At 35.4% G+C, this 24692-nt stretch overlaps 1 protein-coding gene and 1 non-coding gene across 3 annotated transcripts in view; both read left to right on the forward strand.

Annotated features, from left to right (window-relative positions):
* The window catches only part of Ipo7 (importin 7), a 60968-nt gene that overhangs the window by 22766 nt on the left and 13510 nt on the right, over positions 1 to 24692 (forward strand). For both annotated transcript variants that reach the window (XM_015477614.2, XM_048788315.1), the window contains 14 exons: positions 1018 to 1171; positions 2372 to 2530; positions 6807 to 6963; positions 9376 to 9465; positions 12854 to 12948; positions 13061 to 13145; positions 15291 to 15425; positions 16309 to 16408; positions 17425 to 17501; positions 17650 to 17766; positions 21204 to 21293; positions 21693 to 21858; positions 22151 to 22311; positions 23624 to 23752. In XM_015477614.2, coding sequence (XP_015333100.1) covers positions 1018 to 1171; positions 2372 to 2530; positions 6807 to 6963; positions 9376 to 9465; positions 12854 to 12948; positions 13061 to 13145; positions 15291 to 15425; positions 16309 to 16408; positions 17425 to 17501; positions 17650 to 17766; positions 21204 to 21293; positions 21693 to 21858; positions 22151 to 22311; positions 23624 to 23752 — 1715 coding nt within the window. The remainder of the gene's footprint in view (positions 1 to 1017; positions 1172 to 2371; positions 2531 to 6806; positions 6964 to 9375; positions 9466 to 12853; positions 12949 to 13060; positions 13146 to 15290; positions 15426 to 16308; positions 16409 to 17424; positions 17502 to 17649; positions 17767 to 21203; positions 21294 to 21692; positions 21859 to 22150; positions 22312 to 23623; positions 23753 to 24692) is intronic.
* Positions 21436 to 21619, forward strand: LOC125612177. The gene has a single exon (XR_007342518.1). It is a non-coding gene; the product is annotated as a small nucleolar RNA SNORA23 (small nucleolar RNA).

Consider the following 24692-nt stretch of genomic DNA (forward strand, 5'->3'; position numbering starts at 1 on the left):
AGATGCAATTAAGGCATGGAAGACTTTACAAGGACATGGAGGTTTACAAGGTCAATTATCTAAGGTAATACAAGGAGCTAATGAACCTTATGCTGAATTTGTAGATAGGCTTATTCAAACAGCTACCAGAGTTTTTGGGAATACAGAACAAGCAATGCCATTACTAAAACACCTGGCTTATGAGCAAGCGAATCGTTGGTGCAGAGATATCATTAGACCATGGAAACATGAAGATTTAAACACATATATTAAATTATGTAGAGACATTAATGAACAAGAGCAAGTCGTGGCAGCTGCAGTAAAACAGGCTTTAGATGCCAGAGACATTAATGAACAAGGGCAAATTGTGGCAGCTGCAGTAAAACAGGCTTTAGATGCCAGGCCAAGAACATGCTACAATTGTGAACAAACAGGACATTTTAAAAGGAATTGCCCCATTGGAGGAGGGTTTAACAAAACTAGGTATCAAAGGAGTAGAATACCAGGTATTTGCCCACGATGCCGTAGAGGGAGACATTGGGCTAATGAATGCCGCAGTCTGGCTGGGCACAATCAGAAGCCACTTGTCAAAAGAAACTAACTTTATTTTTAGAACCACACACGCCAAACAAAACAGCCTCTCAGGAAAAATCCTCAGAGCCTCAACTGCCACCACCGGCTTTCCACAAGCCTCTCTCTCCCCCACAAACTTCTCTCCACCTCCCACAATCCTCCTGCTCTTGAGGCCGATTGGCTGGGTCACGTGGGCGGAGCCAAAAAAGTCCCCCAATGAGCAGCTCCGTGGTCTGAAAGGGCAGGGAAACAGCCCAATGAGCATCACCGCAGAGGAGCCAATCAGCTAGATGTTGCTGGGGCCGCTGTGAGCCAATCATCAGCCGGCAGCTGGAAGTTTGCTGGCAGCTGGAAGTTTGCTGGGGCCCCTTCGGCTGTGGCTCTCAACAGGTATGGACTTTGTAAAGGGACATTAACATTGCTTTCATAGTAAATATTCTTTTGTCAAACTGATCCATATTTTAGGTGTTATCTATTTGAAAAATATGATAACACAGTATTGGCCTGATCGAGAAACAGTACCAGGGGATATATCCCCTTACACTATTCCAGAAGAAGATCGACACTGCATTCGAGAAAATATTGTAGAAGCCATCATTCACTCTCCTGAGCTTATCAGGTATGTAATTTTCAGGTTCTTTTTTTTGGCGGGGGCGTGTCTATTTAGAATACGCAAACCTACTTTTTTTTTTTTTTTTTAACTTTATTGTATTTATTTATATGTGGTGCTGAGGATCAAACCCAGGGCCTTTCACGTGCGAGGCGAGCGTTCTACTGCTGAGCCATAACCCCAGCCTGCAAACCTGCAATTTTTACAGCAGAAAACTTATCCAAAAAATGTTTTTATATGACAGTGTCTTTGATTAATTTTCTTACTACAGTTAAATATTACAATCGTAAAACTTGGAAAACATCCTGTTGTCAGATGAAATGGCCGGGTATGGTGGTGTATCCCTGTAATACCAGTGGCTTGGGAGGCTGAGGCAAGGAGGGTCCTGAGTTCAAAAGCCAGCCTCAACAACTTAGCCAGACCCTTTCTCTAAATAAAATACAAAAAAGGGCTGACGATGTAATTTAGTGGTTGACTGTCCTTGGTTTAATTCCCAGTACCAAAAAACAAACAAACAAATAAAAAACAACAAAACTGTGAAATGCTGTCATATACTATATGTATGTACATACATATAGTATTTTGGTACTGGGGACTGAACTCAGGGGTCTTAACTATTGAGCCACATCCCCAGCCCTTTTTATTTTTTTGAGACATAGTCTCACTATGTTGCTGAGGCTAGCCTCCAGATTTCGATCCTCCTGCCTCAGCCTCCCAAGTCGCTGGGATTATAGGTGCGTCACCATACCCAGCTCGTATACTTTATATTGTGTAGTCTTTCAATATTTGAAAACTCTTTTCTATTTATTATTTTATTGAGGTTCTGGAGTGAACCTGGGGCCTCCCACATGCTAAGGAGACACTCTACCATGGGCTATACCCGCTGAAAGCTCTTATATTTATATTTTGCAAAATTTATAACAAGTGTGGTTGTTCTTAAATGATACTTACTAGTTTCAGGGATTTAAAAAAATCTGCACTCATAACAATTTATTCAGTTTCTTTTAAGTTGGTAGGAATAGTAGGTTTTGCTGAATGATTTATTTTGAATTAGTATTTTGAATTATTTGTATTGGATGTATATACAAACATCAGGTAGATTATTTGAAATTAGGTATTATCTGTATAGCCCATTTTCCCTTTATGAGTCAGTGAAATTTTATCTGTTAGTATTTCTTCCTTCTTACTATATATATTTTTTACTTTCAGGGTACAGCTCACTACATGCATTCATCACATCATCAAGCATGATTATCCAAGCCGCTGGACTGCCATTGTGGACAAGATTGGCTTTTATCTTCAATCTGATAACAGTGCTTGTTGGCTAGGAATTCTCCTTTGCCTTTATCAATTGGTGAAAAATTATGAGTAAGTGTCTTTCTCATGGAATTTCAAGAAGTAGAAAGAGTTTTGAAATTTTACATACCAATTTGAAAATGTAAAATTATATTTGACATAGCTCATGAAATTAGTGAACTAAATGGTAATTTTAATTAATTAATTTATTTTTTAAATTTTTTTATTTTTTGTGGTAATAGGGCCTTGTAAATGCTAGGCAAGCACTCTGCCACTGAGTTAAATCCTAGCTGTATTTTATTCTTCTTTAATATAGAGTCTCGCTAAGTTGCCCAGGTTGGCCTCAAATTTGGGATCCTCCTGCCTCAACCTTCTGAGTAGCTGGGATGACAGTCTGTGCCTCCCACACCTGGCTCCTTTTAAAGCTATGTGTATTGAGGGATTCATACTTAGCTATTTCATTGTTTGCATATTTAAGCATATTATAAATCATGTAAGGTAATTAGTATCAGAAATATTTCTGGTTAAGGAATCATTTTAGATACGGGTTTAGGAATCAGAAAAAAAAAACCTAAGTTGTAAGTTAAGGTATAGCACTAACAGTGCTAAGCGAAATGTTGAAGGGGCTTTCCTTTAAGCATATGGTAACAGTAGTAAAATTGGTAGGCAATTGAAAGTCTTGATGTGGAAAAATTATGAGGAAGGCTTTTTAAATTCTATGATGGTGATTTTATTTCCAGTCCTAACAGCTACACAGATGCCTTTGTGATACCTCCAAATCTAGGAGTTGTAGTTAGCCTCCAATACCATTTTTGGTTCCCATTTCAAAGTAGCTGATAAACTGCTGCTGTTGTTCTGAGCAGTAGAGAAAATATACCATTTACAGCACTGGTGCTGGTGTTTTCTTGTGTTCCCACTAGCTGCCCATCTTCCTGCTAAGGAATGTTCCAGCTGTTGCTCCAACCTCTGTCAGAATGCCAGTTGTTGTAGTTCTGGTAAGTGAGTGACTAAAATCAGAGAGAATAACAATGATAAGCTGTCAGTTGTCATTGAGGAGGCGCAAGTCTCTCCTGTTTTAAAATCTTAGCAGGAGGGAATTTGATAGGCATTTTCAAGTGGGAAGTATAGGAGGCTGCTACAATACTAGAAGTCCAGGTTTTTTTTAGGCAGTGTTTATGGAACACAGGTATTCAGAAGGGATCTGTGTGGACTGATGCATTTCTAAGAAAATTCATGGAGATACTTGAATTTGGTGGCCTTCAGGAGCATAGATTCTCAGGAGTTGCTTGTCTGTTGAAGGAGCACAAAGAGCATTTGAAGAGGAAGGCATGTCGCACTGAAGTGAGTAGTATGAACAAAGAAAGATGCAAAGGTGGAAATGAGACACTGTATTAAATGGGTAGAAAGGAAATCACTTAATAGTATGCATAGTTTCTTATGAAAGGTTGGGAATAATAGTTTGGACTATTGGGACCATATTAAATAAGGTTTTATATGACAAAAGAAAATATGGATGTGATTTGTTTTTAATATTTATTTTTAATTGTAGTTTGACACAACACCTTTATTATTTATTTATTTATTTTTATGTGGTGCTGAAGATTGAACCCAGGGACTTGCACGTGCTAGGCAGGTGATCTACCACTGAGCCAAAACCTCAGCCCTGGATGTGATCTTTTAGATACTGAGGAAGCATTGAATAGTTTATGAACAGAAAAGTGATAGTAGACTTGTGTCAGTGTCACATTTTCACACTTTCAGGAATTTTCAGGCCTTGGAGGGAAATTATATGTTTGGCATTAAAATTTACTTTCTAGGGGCTGGGGCTGTCATTCAGTGATACCGCACTTGCCTGGCATGTGTGAGGCATTGGGTTCGATTCTCAGCATCACATATAAATAAATAAAATAAAGATCTATCAACAACTAAAAAAATCTTTTTTAAACGTTTGTTTTCTACTACCTCCCAACTTCTAGCACAGTGAGGGGAGGTAGCAGAGAAGAAATTCTAACATGGCATGAGTATTCACATTCACAGTCACCTGGGATGGATAAGTGGAGAGTGCTGCATAGTATAGTTTTCTTTTATTAAAAGAAAATTTTGTCTATAGACATTTATAGTTTGTGTAGTCAGACTAGAGAGTGCAAATGGCTTTCTTTCATAAAATGTTGCTGTTTTATTGACTCAAAGGTATAGGTAATCCTTTTAAAATATATGCTAAGTATAATTTCTTAGTATGTTAAAATAACGTCTAAAATGAGTTTTCAATTTTGTTATTTTTTTAGTTGTAGATGGATACAGCATCCAATTTGTTTATTTATTTTTCTGTGGTGCCGAGAATTGAATCCAGTGCCTCACAGTTGCGCTAGCCAAGTGCTCCACCACTGAGCTACAGCACTAGCCCTGAGTTGTCAGTTTTGTAAATAGCCTTACTAAGCATTAATGTGAACCTTATTTTTGGTGATACTGGGAATTGAACTCAGGGGAGCTACATTCTTGAACGCCCCCTCCGCCCCCCGCCCCATGCTTTCTTTCTCAGTTTCTAATCTTCCTGTGTCCGTCTATCTCCTAGTTGTGGGGATCACTGAGATTACAGGCGTGCACCCTGAGCCCGGATCTTTCTTTGTTAGATTTCTGCCTGCCTTCCCTTCTTTGTTTCCTTCCCCTTCCTTCCCCTCTTTCTTGTCTTTCTTTTCTCTCTGTTGGAGATCCAAATCCAGGGTCTCACACATGCAAGGCAAGCACTGTACCACTGAGTTATATACATCCCAGTACTGAACATTTCTTTTTTCTTTTCTTTTTTTTTTTTAAAAGAGACCCCCCCCTTTTTTTTTTAGAGAGAGAGAGAATTTTTTAATATTTATTTTTTAGTTATTGGCGGACACAACATCTTTGTTTGTATGAGGATCGAACCCTGGTCGCACGCATGCCAGGCGAGTGCGCTACTGCTTGAGCCACATCCCCAGCCCCAGTACTGAACATTTCTTTGAAAATTTATCTTGGTTCTCATGTCACCCAAATAGAAACAAAGAATATACCTTCATTTACTTTAAAAAAATGTACTCAGATATTCAATTCTTTTTTGGTACTGGGTTTGAACCCGGTGGTATTTATCACTGAACTATATACACTCCCAGACCTTTTTTTTTTGAGACAGGATCGACCACTAAATTTCTGAGACTGGCCTTGAACTTGATACTTGGGCCTCAGCTTCCTGAGTTACTGGGATTACAAGTGTGAGCCACTGAGCCTGGCTCAGATGTGTAATTTGTAAATAGATTTTCTCTGAGAGAAGAAGGGTACAAACAAATAAAACTGGGACCATTGATGAGAACTATTTTAAAGCAATTTAAAATAATCATGTATTCCAAAAAGACAAGCTTTGGTTATTAATTCTATAACCAGTAATTTGTATTTTACAAATCTAGTTTCCCTGATGTCTCCTTAGTAATAGAAACTGGAATTTCATTTCTATAATTTTAACCTATAAAATGATTATTTGATTTTTAAAATATAAACTAACAGATCTTTAAAAAATTTTGTTAAAATGATAAGTAATATATACAGAAATGTCCCAAGTAGGTCAGCAGTTGTTTACCCATAATCCCTAGAGCAAAGTGGAATTTAGAATTTTTTGGATTTTAGAAAGGTAATAAGGTCATCATACTAGTTAAATAATACTGGTACACAGTAGCACCCAGTAGTCCAACATATTATATATCTGCTGAAAAAATATGTGAATATTGACCCCAGATGGGATAAATGAAGATTGTATATAGTTTGTTGAGTATTTTTTGTTGCCACATGGATGGTAGAACTTCTGGTTTAACAATGCTTTTAGACATTTATTTTCTGCTTTGTACATGCCATTTCTGCCTTAATTTTGTTTGTAATGTGAATAACTTACTGATGGTAAAATTTAATTGGTTTTGTTTATTCATCAGCTACTACTGTTTAAGTTAGTTTGTTGTAGCTCCTTATTTGTACCAGTATTCACACTTAGAGACTATATAGTGATTTGGATCTCATTTGGTTAGATTTATGCCTCCATGTGTAATACTGGGAAAGATATTTAACTTCAGGGACTCATTTCTCTCAATTCTAAAAGGGAGAATACTAATGGGGGACTTGAATATTATTGACCTCATTATAAATGTTCAGTCTATATTAGATATTCTGTTTTTGAGTTGCTTTTGTTTGTGGTTTTGTTCCAGAATAGGTTTTTTTCTTTTTCTAGATGGATTAGAAAGTGTTTACTTATATTTGTGTAGAAAAACAGGTAGTTTTTATGTATATATAAATTGAGGAAATAAATTCTTACAGAATTAGTTTGTATTCCTATCCACAGGTACAAGAAACCAGAAGAGCGGAGTCCATTGGTTGCAGCAATGCAGCATTTCTTGCCAGTTCTAAAGGATCGCTTTATCCAGCTTCTTTCTGATCAATCTGATCAATCTGTCCTCATCCAGAAACAGATATTCAAGATCTTCTATGCTCTTGTTCAGGTAATTTGTATAAAGTAGATTTTATATATAAAGTCAGTCTACACTTACCACATTAAAAATTAAAGAATTTTGGGCTGGGCCTGTAACTCAGTCACTCAAGGTGCTTGCTTGACATGTGTGAGGCACTGGGTTCAATCCTTAGCACCACATAAAAATAAATAAAATAAAAAATAATTTTAAAAAATTTTGAAGTATATGAGTATATAAATAATGATTCAATGGATGATTTGCTAGTAAGATAATACTTGCCAGAATTAAAAGGATAAAGCCTAATTCACAGCATACATAAACAATCTCAAGTTCTCTTAAAAGTGTTCAGCACTACAAAAGTAGTCTTTTTTTTCAGGGTCATAAAGTCTTGCTCTGCTGTCTACATTGGTCTTGAACTCATGGGTTAAAGTCATCCTTTTTCCTTAGCCGTCTAAGTAGCTGGGAATATAGAGAGCACCACCATTCCCACTTAAAACATCTTTTACCCTAAGAATTTGAATCCTGGCCTGGGGTTGTGGCTCAGTAGTAGAGCGTTTGCCTAGCACACGTGAGGCACTGGGTTCGATCCTCAGCACCACATTAAAAACAAACAAACAAATAAATAAATAGATGTATTGTGTTCACCTACAACTAAAAACTAAATATATTTTAAAAAAGAAGAAGAAAAATTCGAGTCCAACTTGGTGTGGATGCATGCTTGCAGTCCCAGCACTCTGGATGCTGAGGTTGGAAGACCTGCAAGCCCAGGAGTTTGAGACCACCCTGGAGAACATAGCAAGACTCCATCTTAAAAACAACAACAAAAATAATTCACGAGTCTAAAACATATGACTTGATTACAGTTAAAAAAATATCTTTTGTACAGTATTGTTTTTAATCTTCCTTGAATACAAAATAACCCACTATGGTATTGGTTGAATTTGTATTGTCAGTGGAATGTAATTACTTTTAAAATAGATCCTTAAAATTCAAGTTCTGCTTTTTTGTGTTATGTTGTTGCATCTTATCAGGATCTTTTGGTTCAAGTCATACCATTATTAAAAATCTTAAGACTTGTGATTATACCTCTCCTAAGATGTAGTTGATTTTTGTTTTGTTTTTTTGTAGTACTGTGGGATTGAACTACATCCTAGTTCTTTTTATTTTTGAGATAGGGTCTTTCTGAGTCACAGGGGCTGGCCTCAAACTTGTGATCCTCCTGTTTCTGCTTCCTGAATAGCTGGGATTATGGGTACATACCACCACACCTGGCTTTTTAGGTCTTTAAAGATATTCTAATCATCTCCCAGTCTGGATCTTCCTTACATAATTCTTTTTCTTTTTTTTTTTTTAAAATATTTATTTATTTATTTTTCGTGGACACAACATCTTTGTTGGTATGTGGTGCTGAGGATCGAACCCGGGCCGCACGCATGCCAGGCGAGCGCGCTACCACTTGAGCCACATCCCCAGCCCCCTTACATAATTCTTTAGTTAAATGCCACTTGAATGGAAGATACCTGAAGACTTTTCATATTTTCCTAGCTGGTATAATCACAATTTTAGATTAAAATAATCCTTGAAAATTTTCAGAGCATAGGACAAAATAAGTATGTTATCCTCCCAACTCATTCTCTTAGCCTAGCACATCCTTATATCAAAATGTCTCACTTGTGAAAATAGATGCCTTAAAATCCTCATAGGATATTTATTTTATCAGCCTACTGAAAGGATGTATACCAGGGATGGAAGAATGAATGAGCAATAAGAAATTAATTTTTGCGATTACCTCATTAAGAGAGAGAGAGAGACCTGTAATTATCTTTGGGGATCCCAGAGAAAAGCACTTGATAAAATTAAATAACAATTCCTGCTTTAAAAAAAACAAAAACAAAAAACTGTTTGAATTGTAAAATAGAAATTTCCTTAACTTGATAAAAGGTATTTACTAGAAATTTACAGTAAATGTCATACTTATATATGAATATAAGATTTAATCCCAGGAAGTTGGAACAAGACAAGGATGCCCATGGTCACTGCCAGTGTTTTCCATTATAGACAAATAAATCAAAGAAATTTACTTATGTCCTAATGGGAATACATTGATTGAATGAAATACTCTTATAAGCAGGGTATGGTGGCCTATGCCTGTAAACTCAGCAGCTCAGGCGGCTGAGGCAGGAGGATCATGAGTTCACAGCCAACCTCAGCAACAGTGAAGTACTAAGCAACTCATTGGGATCCTGACTACAAATAAAATACAAAAAAGGGTTGGGGATGTGACTCAGTGATTGAGTGCCCCTGAGTTCAATTCCTGGTAGCCCCCCTTCCGTTAAACAAAGAAATACTTTTACATGGTATTGTATGAAGAGTAAATGGAAGTGGAATAGTAGAATTTTCTTTAGTAAGATTTAAAAATATTAATTCCTGATTTTTATTTAGTATACACTGCCACTTGAGCTGATAAACCAACAGAACCTGACAGAATGGATAGAAATTTTGAAGACCGTTGTGAACAGGGATGTTCCTAATGTAAGTTTCTATGTGTTATTATAATTATAAAACATAAATATTTAATAATCTCTTGGATTTTCACTGATAGTTCCTATAACATTCTTTATGAACTTCTGTAATTCATGATGCAGTTTTTTCTAGATACATGGATTTCTTTTCTTTATATGTATACTAAGTAAATTGTGAAAGGTTATTTCAGGGGCTGGGGATGTGGCTCAAGCGGTAGCGCACTCGCCTGGCATGCGTGTGGCCCGGGTTCGATCCTCAGCACCACATACAAACAAAGATGTTGTGCCCGCCGAAAACTAAAATAAATAAATATTAAAAAAAAAAGGTTATTTCATATATTATTGGTTAAGTGCTTGTGTGTATTTGCTTATTTCATCCTAATTTTTCTGTTTCTTAATTTCTCTGTTGTTTATGGTACTGGGGTTTGAACATTCTTGGCAAACAGTTTACCACTGAGCTACATCCCAGCCCAACTTCTCACTTCTTAACTAAATTAATTTAGGGTTAGCTGGGTATGGTGATGCAAGCCTATAATCACAGTGACTTGGGAGGCTGAGACAGTAGTATGACAAGTGAGGCCAGCCTCAACAATTTAGTTGACATCCTATTTTAAAATAAAGAATTTTTAAAAGAGATAGAGGTATAGTTTAGTACTGCGTTCCACCCGACCCCTCATCTTTATGGCTGGATTTTAGCCCAGTAATTTGTCAAACATCTGTGGACAGAGGGAAAACCTGATTCATAATTTGGCAAGACATTGTACTTACATTATTTTTAAAAATTTATTATTATAATTTATGCCATAAAATATATCCATTTACAATGTATAACATAGTGGGTTTTGGTACAGAGTTGTTACATTTTACATTTTATCATAAGTTTTAAAATTACCATAATATTTTTATATTATCTAATTTTTATTTTCCACATTTTTTTTAGAGAGAGAGAATTTTTTATTTTTATTTATTTATTTTTTTAATATTTATTTTTTTGGTTTTCAGCGGACACAACATCTTTGTTTGTATGTGGTGCTGAGGATCGAACCCGGGCCGCACGCATGCCAGGCGAGCGCGCTACCGCTTGAGCCACATCCCCAGCCCTAAGCAGACACTTTTCCACTGAGCTATATCCCCAGTCCTTATTTAAATTTTTATATGTGTGTGTGGTAGTCCCCCCCACCCCTCCCAGTACTGGGGTTTGAACCCAGGGGCACTCCACTACGGAGCTACATATGTTTTTTTTTTTCATTTTGAGATAGAGTTTCACTGAGTTCTTAAGGCCTCAGTAAGTTGCTGAGGCTAGCCTTGAACTTGCAGTCCTCCTGCATTAGCCTCTTAAGTTTCTGGGATTGGAGGCTTCTGCCATTATATTCAACTAGATTTGTTTTTTAAAGATTTGAATCCGTGCAGAAGACAAAATATTTTTCCCCCTCCACAGGAAATCAGGTTGGTGTGTATTTTTAATTGGTACAAAATATAACTAAAATGTCTTATATATTTTCCACCTTTTTGTGGTATAATTTATATTCAGTAACATTCACCAGATTATAAGTAAATACTTAAGTGGGTTATTTCAGTTTTATGATCAGTATAACAGTCACCCCAGAATGTTTGTTCATGGCTGGTTCTTATCATCTGTTATTGATTTTTGCCTTGTATATTTCTTTTTTCTTTTTCTTTTTTTAGAAGTAATTGAATACAATATCTTTATTTTATTTATTTTTATATGGTGCTGAGGATCAACCCCAGGGCCTTACACGTGCTAGATGAGCGCTCTACCACTGAGCCACAACCCCAGCTTCTGTCTTGTATATTTCTTTTTTTAAAAATATTTATTTCTTTTTAGTTTTAGGTGGACACAATATCTTTATTTTACATTTATGTGGTGCTGAGGATCGAACCCAGTGCCTCATGCATGGTAGGCGAGTGCTCTACCACTGTACCATAGCCTACAGGTCTAAAATATTTATTTTTTTAGTTTTAGGTGGACACAATATCTTTATTTTTATGTGGTGCTGAGAATTGAACCTAGTGCCTCATGCATGGTAGGCAAGCATTCTACCACTGAGCCACAACCCCAGCCCTGTATATTTCTTTCTTCTTTTTTTTTTTTAATATTTATTTTTTAGTTTTTGGCGAACACATCTTTGTTTGTATGTGGTGCTGAGGATCGAACCTGGGCCGCACCCATGCCAGGCAAGCGCGCTACTGCTTGAGCCACATCCCCAGCCCATGTATATTTCTTGATATACAAGTAATCTTATGTTTCTTCTTTTGCTTAATATATTAATGAGATTCATTCATATTGTATAGGAGATTGTTTATTTGCTGTAAAATATTATCCCTTTGTGTAGATATACCTGAATTTATGATATGTTCTCATGTTGATAGATAATCAGGATGGTTTTCACATATAAGTATTTTAGATAGAACCACAATGAACATGTTTGAGACTTTTTTAGTAATTTCCAAAATGACTTTCAAAGTGGTTGTAGCATTGTACTCTCTGGCAGTGTATGACAGCTTCTTCTGTTCTTTATTTTTATTTTTCTATTGGATCAGTGTAACAGCTCATTATTTGAATGGTTGAATAGTAGTCTTATGAAAGTGATGTGATTAAACATTACCTTATTAGTAAATATTTAGGTTCTTTGTACTTTTTTGCTATTATGAATAGTATTGTGAATACTCTCATACACAAAACATTGTTTATCTATACTGATATCCAAAACTAGATTTTGAAAATGGAGTCTCTTATGTCCTTCCCATTATGAACTATTCTGATTTTTTTTTTTTTTTGCGGGGCAGGGAAGGGGAGGGTACTGGGGATTGAACTCAGGGTCATTTGACCACTGAGCCACATCCCAATCCCCCTTGTTATTTTATTTAGTGACAGGGTCTCACTGAATTGCTTAGCGCCTCACTTTACTGAGGCTGGCTTTGAACTTGCAATCTTCCTGCCTCAGCCTCCAGAGCAGCTGCAATTCCAGGTGTGCACTACTGAGCCCTGCTATTCTGGTTTTGATTAAGATACTATTGTCTGGGCTGGGGTTGTAGCTTAGTGGTACAGCACTTGCCTAGCATGTTCAAGGCACTGGGTTTGATTCTCAACACCACATATAAGTAAATAAAATAAGTTCATTGACAACTAAAACAAATTTTTTAAAAAGATACTATTTTCATTGGCTTGACTTTATATGATTAAGATCATGGCTAAAATTGTTGATTTTAATTGTCTATAAGAGTTTTTAAAAGCCTTTAGATTAAAATAGGGGTCAATACTTTGTCAAGTCTGATCTATTGCAAAAGGCCAGCATTAGAAGCACATGCACATGCACAAGCTTTTCCTTGTAGATAGTATTATCTTTTACTAACATTAAATAAATGTTTCTTTAAAGGAAACTCTTCAAGTTGAAGAAGATGATAGACCTGAGTTACCGTGGTGGAAATGTAAGAAGTGGGCTTTACATATTTTAGCAAGACTTTTTGAAAGGTAAGCTTTTCTCTGATTTGGTGATTTCAATTTAGTTTTTAAAGCTTTTGTTTTTATAAGTGCAGATTTAAAGGATTATAAAGAAATAATGGGCATGTTAATGTTCTGTTAGATATGGAAGTCCTGGCAATGTTTCCAAGGAATATAATGAATTTGCCGAAGTATTTCTGAAAGCATTTGCTGTTGGTGTCCAACAAGTAAGTCTCAGATAAGTTTTCCTAAAGTTAATTTCTGTCTTGCTTATTTCTAGTTTTCTTTTCATCTGAAGGCTGCATGTTTGAACCCTATAGCAATTCTCAAACATTTTTTTGGTCTGAGGACTTCTTTCTGATCTTTAAAAAATTACTCAGGAGAGTTCATTTACAGGGTTGTACTTACTGATATCTATCATTATAACTTAAAAAAAAAATTGAATAGATAAGTGGGGCTTGATGGCATACACCTATGGTTCCTGTGACTTGGAAAGAAAAGGCAAAAAGATCACCTGAGCCCAGAAATTCAAGACCAGTCTGGGCAAGATCCAACAACATCCATTATTATATTTTAATATAAAAAATTTGTCTTCAGTAAAAAATAGCTGTTTTCCAAAATGAAAATGTTTTAGAAAGAGGACTTATTGTTTCTTACGCATTTTTTTTCATAATATCTTTAATAGAAAGGACCTAGATATTTACCTGCTTCTGTATTCAGTCTGTGTTAATTCACTATGGTTGACATTAAAAACAAAATATTGGCCTCACAGGTATGAAGTTGAAAAATGGAGGTGTAATAGACTTCAGATAATTATGGAAATTCTTTAAAATCTCACCAAAATTTGACTACACATTTCTTCCAAGTTCATTGCATTATGGAGCTTCTAAAGTGGCTGGGTGTGGTGGTATACTTTATAAACTCAGGCTGAGAGAAGGATCACAAGATCAGAGCTAGTCTCAGTAATTTAGCGAGGCAATTTAGTGACACCCCGTCTTAGTACTTAGACAGGTCTGGGAACCGTAGCTCAGTGGTAAAGCACCTTGAGTTTAATCCTCAGGACCCAAAACAACAATAACAAAAACTTTTTAACAGTGAACATTTTCCATTAAAATATTTTGGTGTATATTGCAGTCTGAGTCTCTTATGTACACACTTTTATAACATCTTGGACTTGGCATTTGGAAAGTGTTTATTCATTGAGTTAGTGCAGGCTTTGCAAATGTCATCACCTCACTGTACAATTTCAAAAGAAACCATGCTTGTTAATATCACCACTAGTCTTAGCATACATATCCTTTCTATTGGAAAGCGCTCAAGCTAATGGTGGTGAATCCAGGATGCCTAGAATTCTAATTTTTGCTTGAAAACTGAAATTTAAACAGTAACATGTTGTCAGTTATTTTCTTTCAAGTGACAGGATTATTCTGTTTATTTTAGAGAAAATTCTGCCATATGCACAAGTCTAATAACCGTAATTTGTTTTTTAGTTCTATCATAAAATAGTCTTTCATGAATGAGTAATTATTTTAGTTTGCCTTTCAGTCTCAAATAGCTTTTCTTCCTACCTTTGTACTTTGTAATATTGTAGGTGACCTCTATGTGTACTTTCTCATTTAATAATTTAGTAATTATAATTTTTTCTGGTTCATCAGAGACATTCTTAAGGAAAACTTGTTCTACATGTATGTGGTTTAGTGCTACTTCCTTGATTCTTTTAGGTATCAAGGAACTTTAGTTGATTGATGCAAATGTCAGCCCAGTTTAAAAAGAAGGGCATATACATATAGCATTTTGGCATTATTATGAAATAGCTTTAATCTGTTGGGTCCTCTGATGAAGATCTTCTTAGGATTCACAGAAGTCTGAATCATAATGAAAATTGATGTTGTGAAATATTAATTAGAGTTAGAACTCTTGACCACAGTTAAATAGGTGAGTGGTTTGGTAGGTTTTCCTAGAAGATGCTCAATAAGACAGGGCTATCTCAGAATATTGTGGTAATTCAATAGGCAGCATATGTTTTTCATTGTATACTGAATCAGAAACTAGGCCTTTGATATATTCTTACTTAAATTTGTTTATGAAATAAATGCCTTGGGAGTGAATGTGTTTCTTCACATAATTTCAAAAATTACTACTTATTAAATGAATTTGGTTGTTTTAATGATGATCTGGACATTAAGTTAAATGTCATATTGAGCTGGAGATGTTGCTTAGTGCTAGAACACTTGTCTAGTATGTGTGAGTCCCGTGGTTCAATCCCCAGAAATGCAAAGGTAAAGAAATAATGTCAGATTATTTTATTTCATAAGTGGTTAAAATTTTTATTTGAACTTCAGTTTTTGATGGAACTTGTTTTCCCCCCAAAGGTTTTATTGAAGGTGTTATATCAGTACAAGGAGAAGCAATACATGGCTCCTCGAGTTTTACAACAGACATTAAATTATATAAACCAAGGAGTTTCCCATGCCCTTACCTGGAAGAACCTGAAGCCTCATATACAAGTAATATTTTTGTACCTGCAATGGTTTTCGTAAATATAATAGAAGTAACATTAATTTCCACAAAGTTTGAAAATTTGTGTTTTTTAATTTTTTTTCCTATTGTAGTTCTGTTGATTGTTTTGATTGTATACTAGTAAAAGGAGAGATTGTTTTCCAGGATAATTGGCTGACCTACAATAAGTAATTTATTTGTTTATTTGTTTTTACAGCTGTAGGATTTCAGAGACTTAAAATTTTAAATTGAATTCCTTCAGAATACTTAATGTGTACCTATATATGCATGTCTTATTTTATAATCGCTTCTTACAGAAAAGGTAAAAAGTTGTAGTTGATCTGGAAGTGCATTAGTAAAGTTTGGATTAAACTTTAAAACACACCAAGTTTTGTGGTGCATGCGTGTAATCTCGGGAAGGCAAAGGCAGAAGGATCCTAACTTTAAGGGCAGCCTTGGCAATTAGTAAGATCCTATCTCAAAATCAAGAAATGACTGGGAATATGGCTCAGTGGTAAAGCACTCCTGGGTTCAATCCCCAGTACAAGAAAATAAAATTCGTGTCATATTTGGCACACACTCATAATCCCATCCTGTCTGGAGTTTGAGACAGGAGGATTGTAAGTTTGAGGCCAGCCTCAGCAAATAAGTGAGGCCCTAAGCAACTTGGCAAGACCCTGTCTGAAAACAAAAAATTGAAAAGCATTGGGGATGTGAGTCAGTGGTTAAGTGCCCCTGGGTTCAGTCCCTGGTACCAAAATAAACACACACACATTCACTCACACACACACACGAAACATAGTTATTTATTTTTTTTAGTACTTAAAGGAGATTTGTCAGTTGAAATTTGAAAGCTGAAGGCTATTACTTTTCTTAATTTTTAATTTGCAGGGCATTATCCAAGATGTTATTTTTCCATTGATGTGCTATACAGATGCTGATGAGGAACTTTGGCAAGAAGACCCTTATGAATATATACGCATGAAATTTGGTGAGGAATTTTAATTTTTAGAAACAATATGTCAATAGTAAAAGTTAAAGTGATTATCTGTAGCAAACCTAAGTGATGTTATAGCCTCATCTTTGGTTCTTTCAAACAACAGTTTATCCCTTCTTAAGATGATTCATTAATTATAACATTATGATAATTTTTATTTTTAGGAGACATAAATTGTAGAAGTGTTAAATTATTTAGTTATGAGGATTGCATGTGCTTCTGACACATGTCAAAACTGTTAGATAGTCAAGATTATTCCTTAACACTAAGTGTCTAACCTGTGCTTTTGGATCCAATGTCAGTCATAATATGTGAGGGAATTAAAAAGATGCATACTGAAACCTGGAGTAACATGTACTTCCTGCATAAAACTAAAGAATTATAATTTGGCTAATGTTGAGTTTTTGTCTTTTTTCCTACCAGAATACTCTGTACTTTTGCCAACCCTATTTTGAAAATTCCAGTAGTGTTTTGTGTGAAAGAATTTTTTAGGAAAATTAGGTGTGTTACCATTTAATTTGTTTAAAAAGATTAATTTTCTTATTTACTTTATATCAGATATAGAAAATTTTATTTATTTATTTATAAATGTACATTGACTTTGTCCACAATTTTTTTTTTAAGAGAGAGAGAGAGAATTTTTTTAATATTTATTTTTTAGTTCTCGGCGGACACAACATCTTTGTTGGTATGTGGTGCTGAGGATCGAACCCGGGCTGCACGCATGCCAGGCGAGCGCTACCGCTTGAGCCACATCCCCAGCCCATAGAAAATTTTAAATGCCCTTTTTACGCAGCATAACCTATAAATTACTTATTATGAAATTTAGAAAGAAATTGTTGTCAATGGACCTTTAATTATTTATTTAATGTGGTACTGAGATTTGAACCTAGTGCCTAACACATTCTAGGCAAGCGCTCTACCCCTGAGGTACAACCCCATCCCTGAAAATGTTTTTTGATGAAATTAAAATTATTGTTTTCTGTTGTAATTTTAAATTTGTTTTCCAGATGTATTTGAAGATTTCATTTCTCCTACCACTGCTGCCCAAACACTTTTGTTTACAGCCTGTAGTAAGAGGAAAGAGGTAAGTTATTTAATTTGCAGATAACTTTTGCTACAGTACCTAAAATCTGTTCAGATATACTCAGTTACAAATGCCAGACATGTTAGTCATCTGTTAAGTGTATTTTTAAGGAGCATTGGAGTAAAGTATTACTTATCTCTCAATCTAGGTACTACAGAAGACTATGGGATTTTGTTACCAAATTCTTACAGAACCAAATGCTGATCCTCGAAAAAAAGATGGAGCCTTACATATGATTGGCTCTTTAGCTGAAATACTTCTGAAGGTATTTTTTTTTTTTGAATATGTGTCTTATGCAGGTAGTTCATTTAAATTAACATGTTTATTGAGGTACAGTAAACATATGATGCAGTTTGCCCATTTAAAGTATACAGTTCAGTGGTTTTTAGTTATATTCAGAGAATTATACAATCATTACCCCTGGATAATTTCAAACATTTTCATCAATCCCAAAAGAAACCATGTGGACATTAGCAGTCTTTCGCCATTTCATCCCAAACCTCCTAGCCCTATGCTGCTCTTTGTGTACAATTGCGTCTGGATTTGTTCTGGATATTTCATATAAATGGAGGTGTAATGTATGGCCTTTGGAGTGTTTTCTTTCATTTTGTATATATGCAAGGTTCATAATGTAGCATTTGACAGTTCTTTTTGTTGGTACATTTTGTTGAAATTTTGCATTTCATTTGTTCATTCATCAGTTGGTGAACATTTGCTTTGTTTCCACTTTTGAATATTATGAAAAGTGCTGTGAATATTTGTGTACAATTTTCTATGGGGATACAGGTTTTCATTTCTTTGGGGTATGTACCTAGGAGTTTAAATTGGTGGTCATAGTTGAGAAACCACAGGATTCTTTTCCAAAGTGGGTATAGCATTTTATGTTTCTACCAGTACTGTATGAAGGTTTTCGTTTTTCCACATTCTTACCAGTACTTATATTCTTTTTTATTATGACATTTTAGTTAATGGGAAATGACATCTCATCATGGTTTTGATTTCCATGTTCCTGTCGGCTAATAGTATGAGAATCTTTTTTTTCTTTTTTAAACAGAGAATTTTTTAATTTTAATTTTATTTGTCAGTTTTTGGTGGACACAACATCTTTATTTTATTTTATGTGGTGCTGAGGATCGAACCCAGCGCCCTGCGCATGCCAGGTGAGCATGTTACTGCTTGAGCCACATCCACAGCCCAGTATGAGAATCTTTATTGGCCATTTGTATATCTAGTTTGGAGAAATGTCTATTCAAATCATATTTCCCTCTTCCCTTTTATTCATTTATTTATTTATTTTTATGTATCATGCTTACATGTTTTTAAACACCTTTATTTTATTTATTTTTATATGGTGCTGAGGATGGAACCCAGGGCCTCACACGTGCTATGCTAGTGCTCTACCACTGAGCCTCAGCCCCAGCCTTCCCTCCCCCTTTCAATTGGATCATTTTTTAAAAAAGTATTTTTAGTTTTACATGAACACAGTACCTTTATTTTGTTTAGGGTTTTTGTGCTTGTTTGTTTTTTTTGTTTTGTTTTAATGTGTTGAGGATTGAACCCAGTGCCTCATGCAAGTGCTCTACGATTGAGCCATAACCCTAGTCCAGGTCATTTGTTTTTTACCATTGATTGGTTAGAGATCTTAAATACTAGATGCTTGCTTGCTTATTTATTTTTTCCTGTGTAAATGCTCTATTAGGTTTCATGATCAACTGAGATACGAAAACAAAATTATGGTTTATAGGTAGAGTTTAGATTTTGGTTTATTGGCTTAGAGTAGTTGCTTAGAGTAGATATTATCAATATAGATTCTATAAAAATATGCTCTTTTATAAATATGATTTGCAAATATTTTCTTCTGTTTCTTAGGTTATCTTTTCATTTCCTGGATGGTGTGCTTTTTTTTTTTTTTTTTTAAAACAACCTTTGTGATATGGGGGGGTTGAATCCATGGATACTGTACTCCTGATCTTACTTTTTTTTAATTTGGCCATCCTTTTTTCTTTTTAATTTGAGACTTGCTCTGTTTTCAGGATGGCCTGGAACTTGGGATCCTCCTTAGTCAACCTCTTGACAGCTGGATTTATATGTCTGGGCCACCACATCTATCTCCCTTCGTGATGTCCTTTAATGTTTCAATAGGATTTTGATACGATATCCAATTTATCTACATTTTCTCTCCTTGCTTGTGTTGAAGATATTTGTTTTCATATGAGGTTTTGTGCCCGTATACCCATTAGCTACTGGCATACTGGGGTTTGAACCCAGGGATGCTTTACTACTGGCTGTGTCCCCAGCCCTTTCTATTTTCTTTGAGACTGGGTTTCACTCAGTTATCCAGGCTAGAACTTGCAGTCTTCTTGCCTCATCCTCCTGAATTGCTGGGATTACTGGTGTGGCAACTACATCAGGTTGAGTTTTGTTCTGTACATATTGCAGGATAGTTGTTAAAGAATGTTTTTCTTCTAAAATTTATGGATCTTTAGGACAATTTGCAAACATGAAACATCCATTTGCAGGCTAGGCACCTCATGATTTTGTCACAAATATTGTGGTAAAGAGTAACAAGTCAGATTAGTTTGTGTTTAGAAACCTGAACTCAATTATATACATTGTATATGACATCATAAACAAGATCTACATTTTGTTTTTCCTTTGAAGTTAGTAAATCTACTCCAGATGTATGTAAATATTGAGTAATTATACCTTCCCTACTACCAGGAACCTTGCTCCACTGAATTCATCACATTTTTTGTTTTATCTACTATGCCTTTTATGGTTACATTTTATATAGGCATGGCACAATTAACAAATCCAAGAAATTAATATTGTTGTATTATAATTCACAGATATAATTTTATAAGTTTTCCCACTGATTCTTTAATGTTCATTTGATGTGCAGTTCAAGGAATTCTTCTAAAACCATTATTAACCATTTGGGAAATATTGAATTTTAGATTTATGAAAGTATCTTTATTTTTTTGGTGGTGGTGCAGCTACTGAGGCTTGAACTTAGGATGCTTTACCACTGAGATACATCCCCAGCCCTTTTTATATTTTGAGACAGGGTCTTGCTAAGTTTCTTAGGCCTCAAAAAATTGCTGAGACTAGCCTTGAACTTGTGATCCTCCTGCCTTAGCCTCTTAAATTGCTGGGATTACAGGTGTGTGCCACCACTCTTTGCTCAGAAAAACAATATCTAGTTTATTAGTTTTGAGAACAGGATATTTCTCTAGCTATATATGTTCAGTTAGATACTATACAGAGAGGTTGTTTCGTTAGAAAAGTTTCATGAAAAAAAGTAAGAAGTAAAGTTAACTTTGTTGTCATTAAACACCATTTTTATTAAAATTTGGTCTAATAGCTTGTTTGCCATTTTGTTTTTAAACCTTGGGTTGGGCAAGGTAGGCCTCAGTAATCATATTGAAATTTTTATTTTTTGTGGTGCTAGGAATTGAATCCAGGACCCAGCACAGCACATGCTAGGAAAGTACTCTAACCACTGAACTACACTCCCAGACTTCTAATTACTTTCTAATGAGGTGATTTTAAACATATGAGAATGTATTGGGGCTTTGGTTTCAAGGGGTCAGAGGATTAAAGTAAATGTATGTTATGACATTAATAGTCAATGTTCTATCTACTTGGAAATTGAAATGATGGTATTTGGAACTATATCCAAATAATCGTTTATATTTACAGAAAAAGATTTATAAGGACCAGATGGAATACATGTTGCAGAATCACGTGTTCCCTCTCTTCAGCAGTGACCTAGGCTACATGAGAGCAAGGGTATGTTTCCAAGCTGTAATATTTTATATATGTATATCCTGTAATAAATGACTGTGGGTTTTTATATTTAAACTTTTGAATGTTTACTTCAAAAGCTATATTTCATGTAGGATGTCTATTTAATGTAAATCTTTAAATGGCTGCTATAATGTGTGCATGGTTTTCATCTGTGTCTGGTAGCAGTGTCTGTCTGTGTTTTGCATTCAGATCTTGCTATCCACACAAATGTCTTGTAGCCAAAGAGTAACTTGGGATCATAGTACTGGTCTAGTGTTGTCTCTTTGGACATATCTACCACTGGCCAGCCTCCACATTCCCACACATTGAACTCTAAATAAAGAGATTAGCTTGGGGGAATTTGGTGTATGATATTTATAGTCATTGTGCTTTTTTTAAAAGGCTTGCTGGGTACTTCACTACTTTTGTGAGGTGAAGTTCAAAAGTGATCAGAATCTCCAAACAGCTTTAGAGCTGACAAGAAGATGTCTGATTGATGATAGGGAAATGCCTGTGAAAGTGGAAGCCGCCATTGCACTTCAAGTGTTGATCAGCAATCAAGAAAAAGGTAAAGGATTTGCATGTCAAAAATACCGAATTTCTTTTTACCTAATTGTACAATACTTATTCTTAGGAAGTTAACACCTTTTTTTTCTTCTTTCTTCTTTTGTGGTGCTCCAGATTGAACCCTGCACCATGCTGGGCAAGCACTCAAACACTGAGATATATCCCCAGTCATATCATACTTCCTTTTTATGTGAAAGTACTCTTTGTTACATGTTGTGTCAGGTTTCTAAAAGATATAATTGTTTTACAAAAGAAGGGTTTTTTTTGTTGTTGTTGTTGTTTTTCTCTTACAGCTAAAGAATACATCACACCATTTATCAGACCTGTAATGCAGGCCCTTCTTCATATTATAAGAGAAACAGAAAATGATGATCTTACCAATGTAATTCAGAAAATGATCTGTGAATATAGTGAAGAAGTTACTCCTATTGCAGTAGAAATGACACAACATTTGGTATGTTTGGATTACCATTTTTTGTAAGCATTTAAATTTAGCTCGCAGTAGGTTCCAGTTAACGTCACAAGTACCTTGACTTAGGTTTGAAACAAATATTTTATGGAGCTTAATAGGTAGGATGTAGGGTTTTAAGCCCCTTGACAGCTATTTTAACTCATTTAATTTTCATACAGACCTGGGTAAAGATTATACTATTTTACAGATACAAAATATAACAGGTAAATGTTTAAATAACTTGCCCACATTGGATATGGTAGGGCTTGGATTTATACGTAGGCCTCCACCGTAGTCTTTGTTTTTTAATTTTTTTATGGTATTGGGGATTGAACTCAGGATGTTCAACCACTGAATATCCAGTCATTTTAAATTAATTAATTAATTAATTTGTAATTTTTTTTCTTTTGAGGCAGAACCTTGCTAACTTGAACAGATTGGCCTTGATCCTCCTGCCTCAGCCTTCTGAGTAACTAGGACTACCAGGCTTTCACCTTTGAGCACAGATTTAGCCAGTAATATTAATGAAAATGTTCATAATATTGAGTACATTCTATAACTTGTCTCCTTTTTGAGAAAGTGTGAGTAACTGGAGCTTGAACCTAGCTAGGGTGCTCTGCCTCTAAGCTGCACGCTCAACCCTTTTCTTTCACTTTGCTTTGTTTCATTTTTCAGTTCTGGGCATTGAACCTGGGGGCGTTTTACCATTGATCCATATCCCCAGCCCTTTTTATTTTTTATTTTGAAACAGGATCTTGATAAGTTGCTGAGGCTGTTCTCAAACTTGTGGTCCTCCTACATCAGTCTCTTACGTTACTGGGATTATAAGCATGTGCTACTGTGTGCCCAGGTTTTATGTCATTTTTGAGACATGATCCTGTTAAATTGGCCAGGCTAGCCTTAAAACTTGAAATCCTCCTACCTCAACCTCCTGGGTCATTTGGATTACAATTGTGTATCACTGCACCTGGCCTCTTGTTTCTTTTAATCTTCACAGTATTTCTGTGAACTTCCCAAATTGTCATGTCAAGAAAAGTCTTGGAAGGGAGTTCAAGTAAGCTTGTTTCAGGTCACCCTATGAGTGACGGAGCAAGACCATTTGATTATAGAGCCTACACTGTTAATTATTCATTAATTTGGAGGCATTGATTTGTTCTGCATTCCCAGTGAGAACATTTTAAAAATAAAAGTGTTGCGGGCAGGGCAGGGTGGGATTGGAGGGGGAAAAAAACACCTGCAAACTAAACTAAAATAGTGTTAAGACTATGTTATAGTGTTTAATTGACAAACCTAAGTTGCATTCTTTTGGGTCTAGGCAATGACATTTAACCAAGTAATCCAGACTGGTCCAGATGAAGAAGGAAGTGATGATAAGGCAGTTACCGCCATGGGAATTCTCAATACCATTGATACACTTCTTAGTGTAGTTGAAGATCATAAAGAGGTAAGAAAAATGATTCATTCTGGAATAGGTTTTATGCACTGTTATTTTACACTGAATGTGCTATAATTTTTGGAAGGCATGACCTGAGATGACTCTATAATCATCCCATCTACTTTGACTTTGCATTTTTAGTAAAAAAAAAAAGTTTTGGTAAAATATGTATAACATAAAATTTGCCATCTTAGCCATTTGTAAGTGTACAGTTTACTGATATTGAGTGCTTCAAATTGTTTTGCAAGCATCACCACAATCTTTCTACTTATCTTTATGTGGTGCTGAGGATTGAGCCCAGTACCTCATACATGCGAACACTCTGCCACTGAGCCATGATCCAAGACCTTCTTACCTATCTTTTTTTTTTTTTAATTTTTTTCGGTTGTCTTTTAGAAAATTAAGGGAACTATAATCATGGATTTTTAAAAATTGAATTATTTCAAACATCCAGAAAAAGATAAACCATAGAGAAAACTAGCTGATACTACCTAATCGCTACCAAATATTATTGCATTTAATCATTTTTATATTATGTTTAGATTTTACTTTCAGGAAAAACAATTTCAGATGATTTGGGTTTTTTTTTTTTTTTTTTTTTTTGGTGGTGAGGGGTGTTGCATGCACGACCTTGTATATGTAAGGCATTTTGTCTGTTAGTGTGCTTACGTACAGCCCCAGCAACTTCAGTTAGATGTAGTTGAATCCCTCAGGGGATTGCGTCCTAATCTCCTTTCCCTCCTTCTGTCCTTCCTCTAAAATTAATCATTGTCGTGAATTTCGAGGAATAAATTTTGGTGTAGATGTTTCTATAGGTTATCTTATCCATAGCTGTGTGTTTTTAGATCTCTGCCTTTTGCAGCTTGAGATTTCCAATAAACCATTGTTGTATTCCCTATTAAAATAGAATATAGGCAGAAGACATCAGAAATCTTATAGCTGCTTTAAC

This window comes from Marmota marmota, unplaced genomic scaffold (genome assembly GCF_001458135.2).
Source record: "Marmota marmota marmota unplaced genomic scaffold, marMar, whole genome shotgun sequence".
Taxonomy (NCBI): Eukaryota; Metazoa; Chordata; class Mammalia; order Rodentia; family Sciuridae; genus Marmota; species Marmota marmota.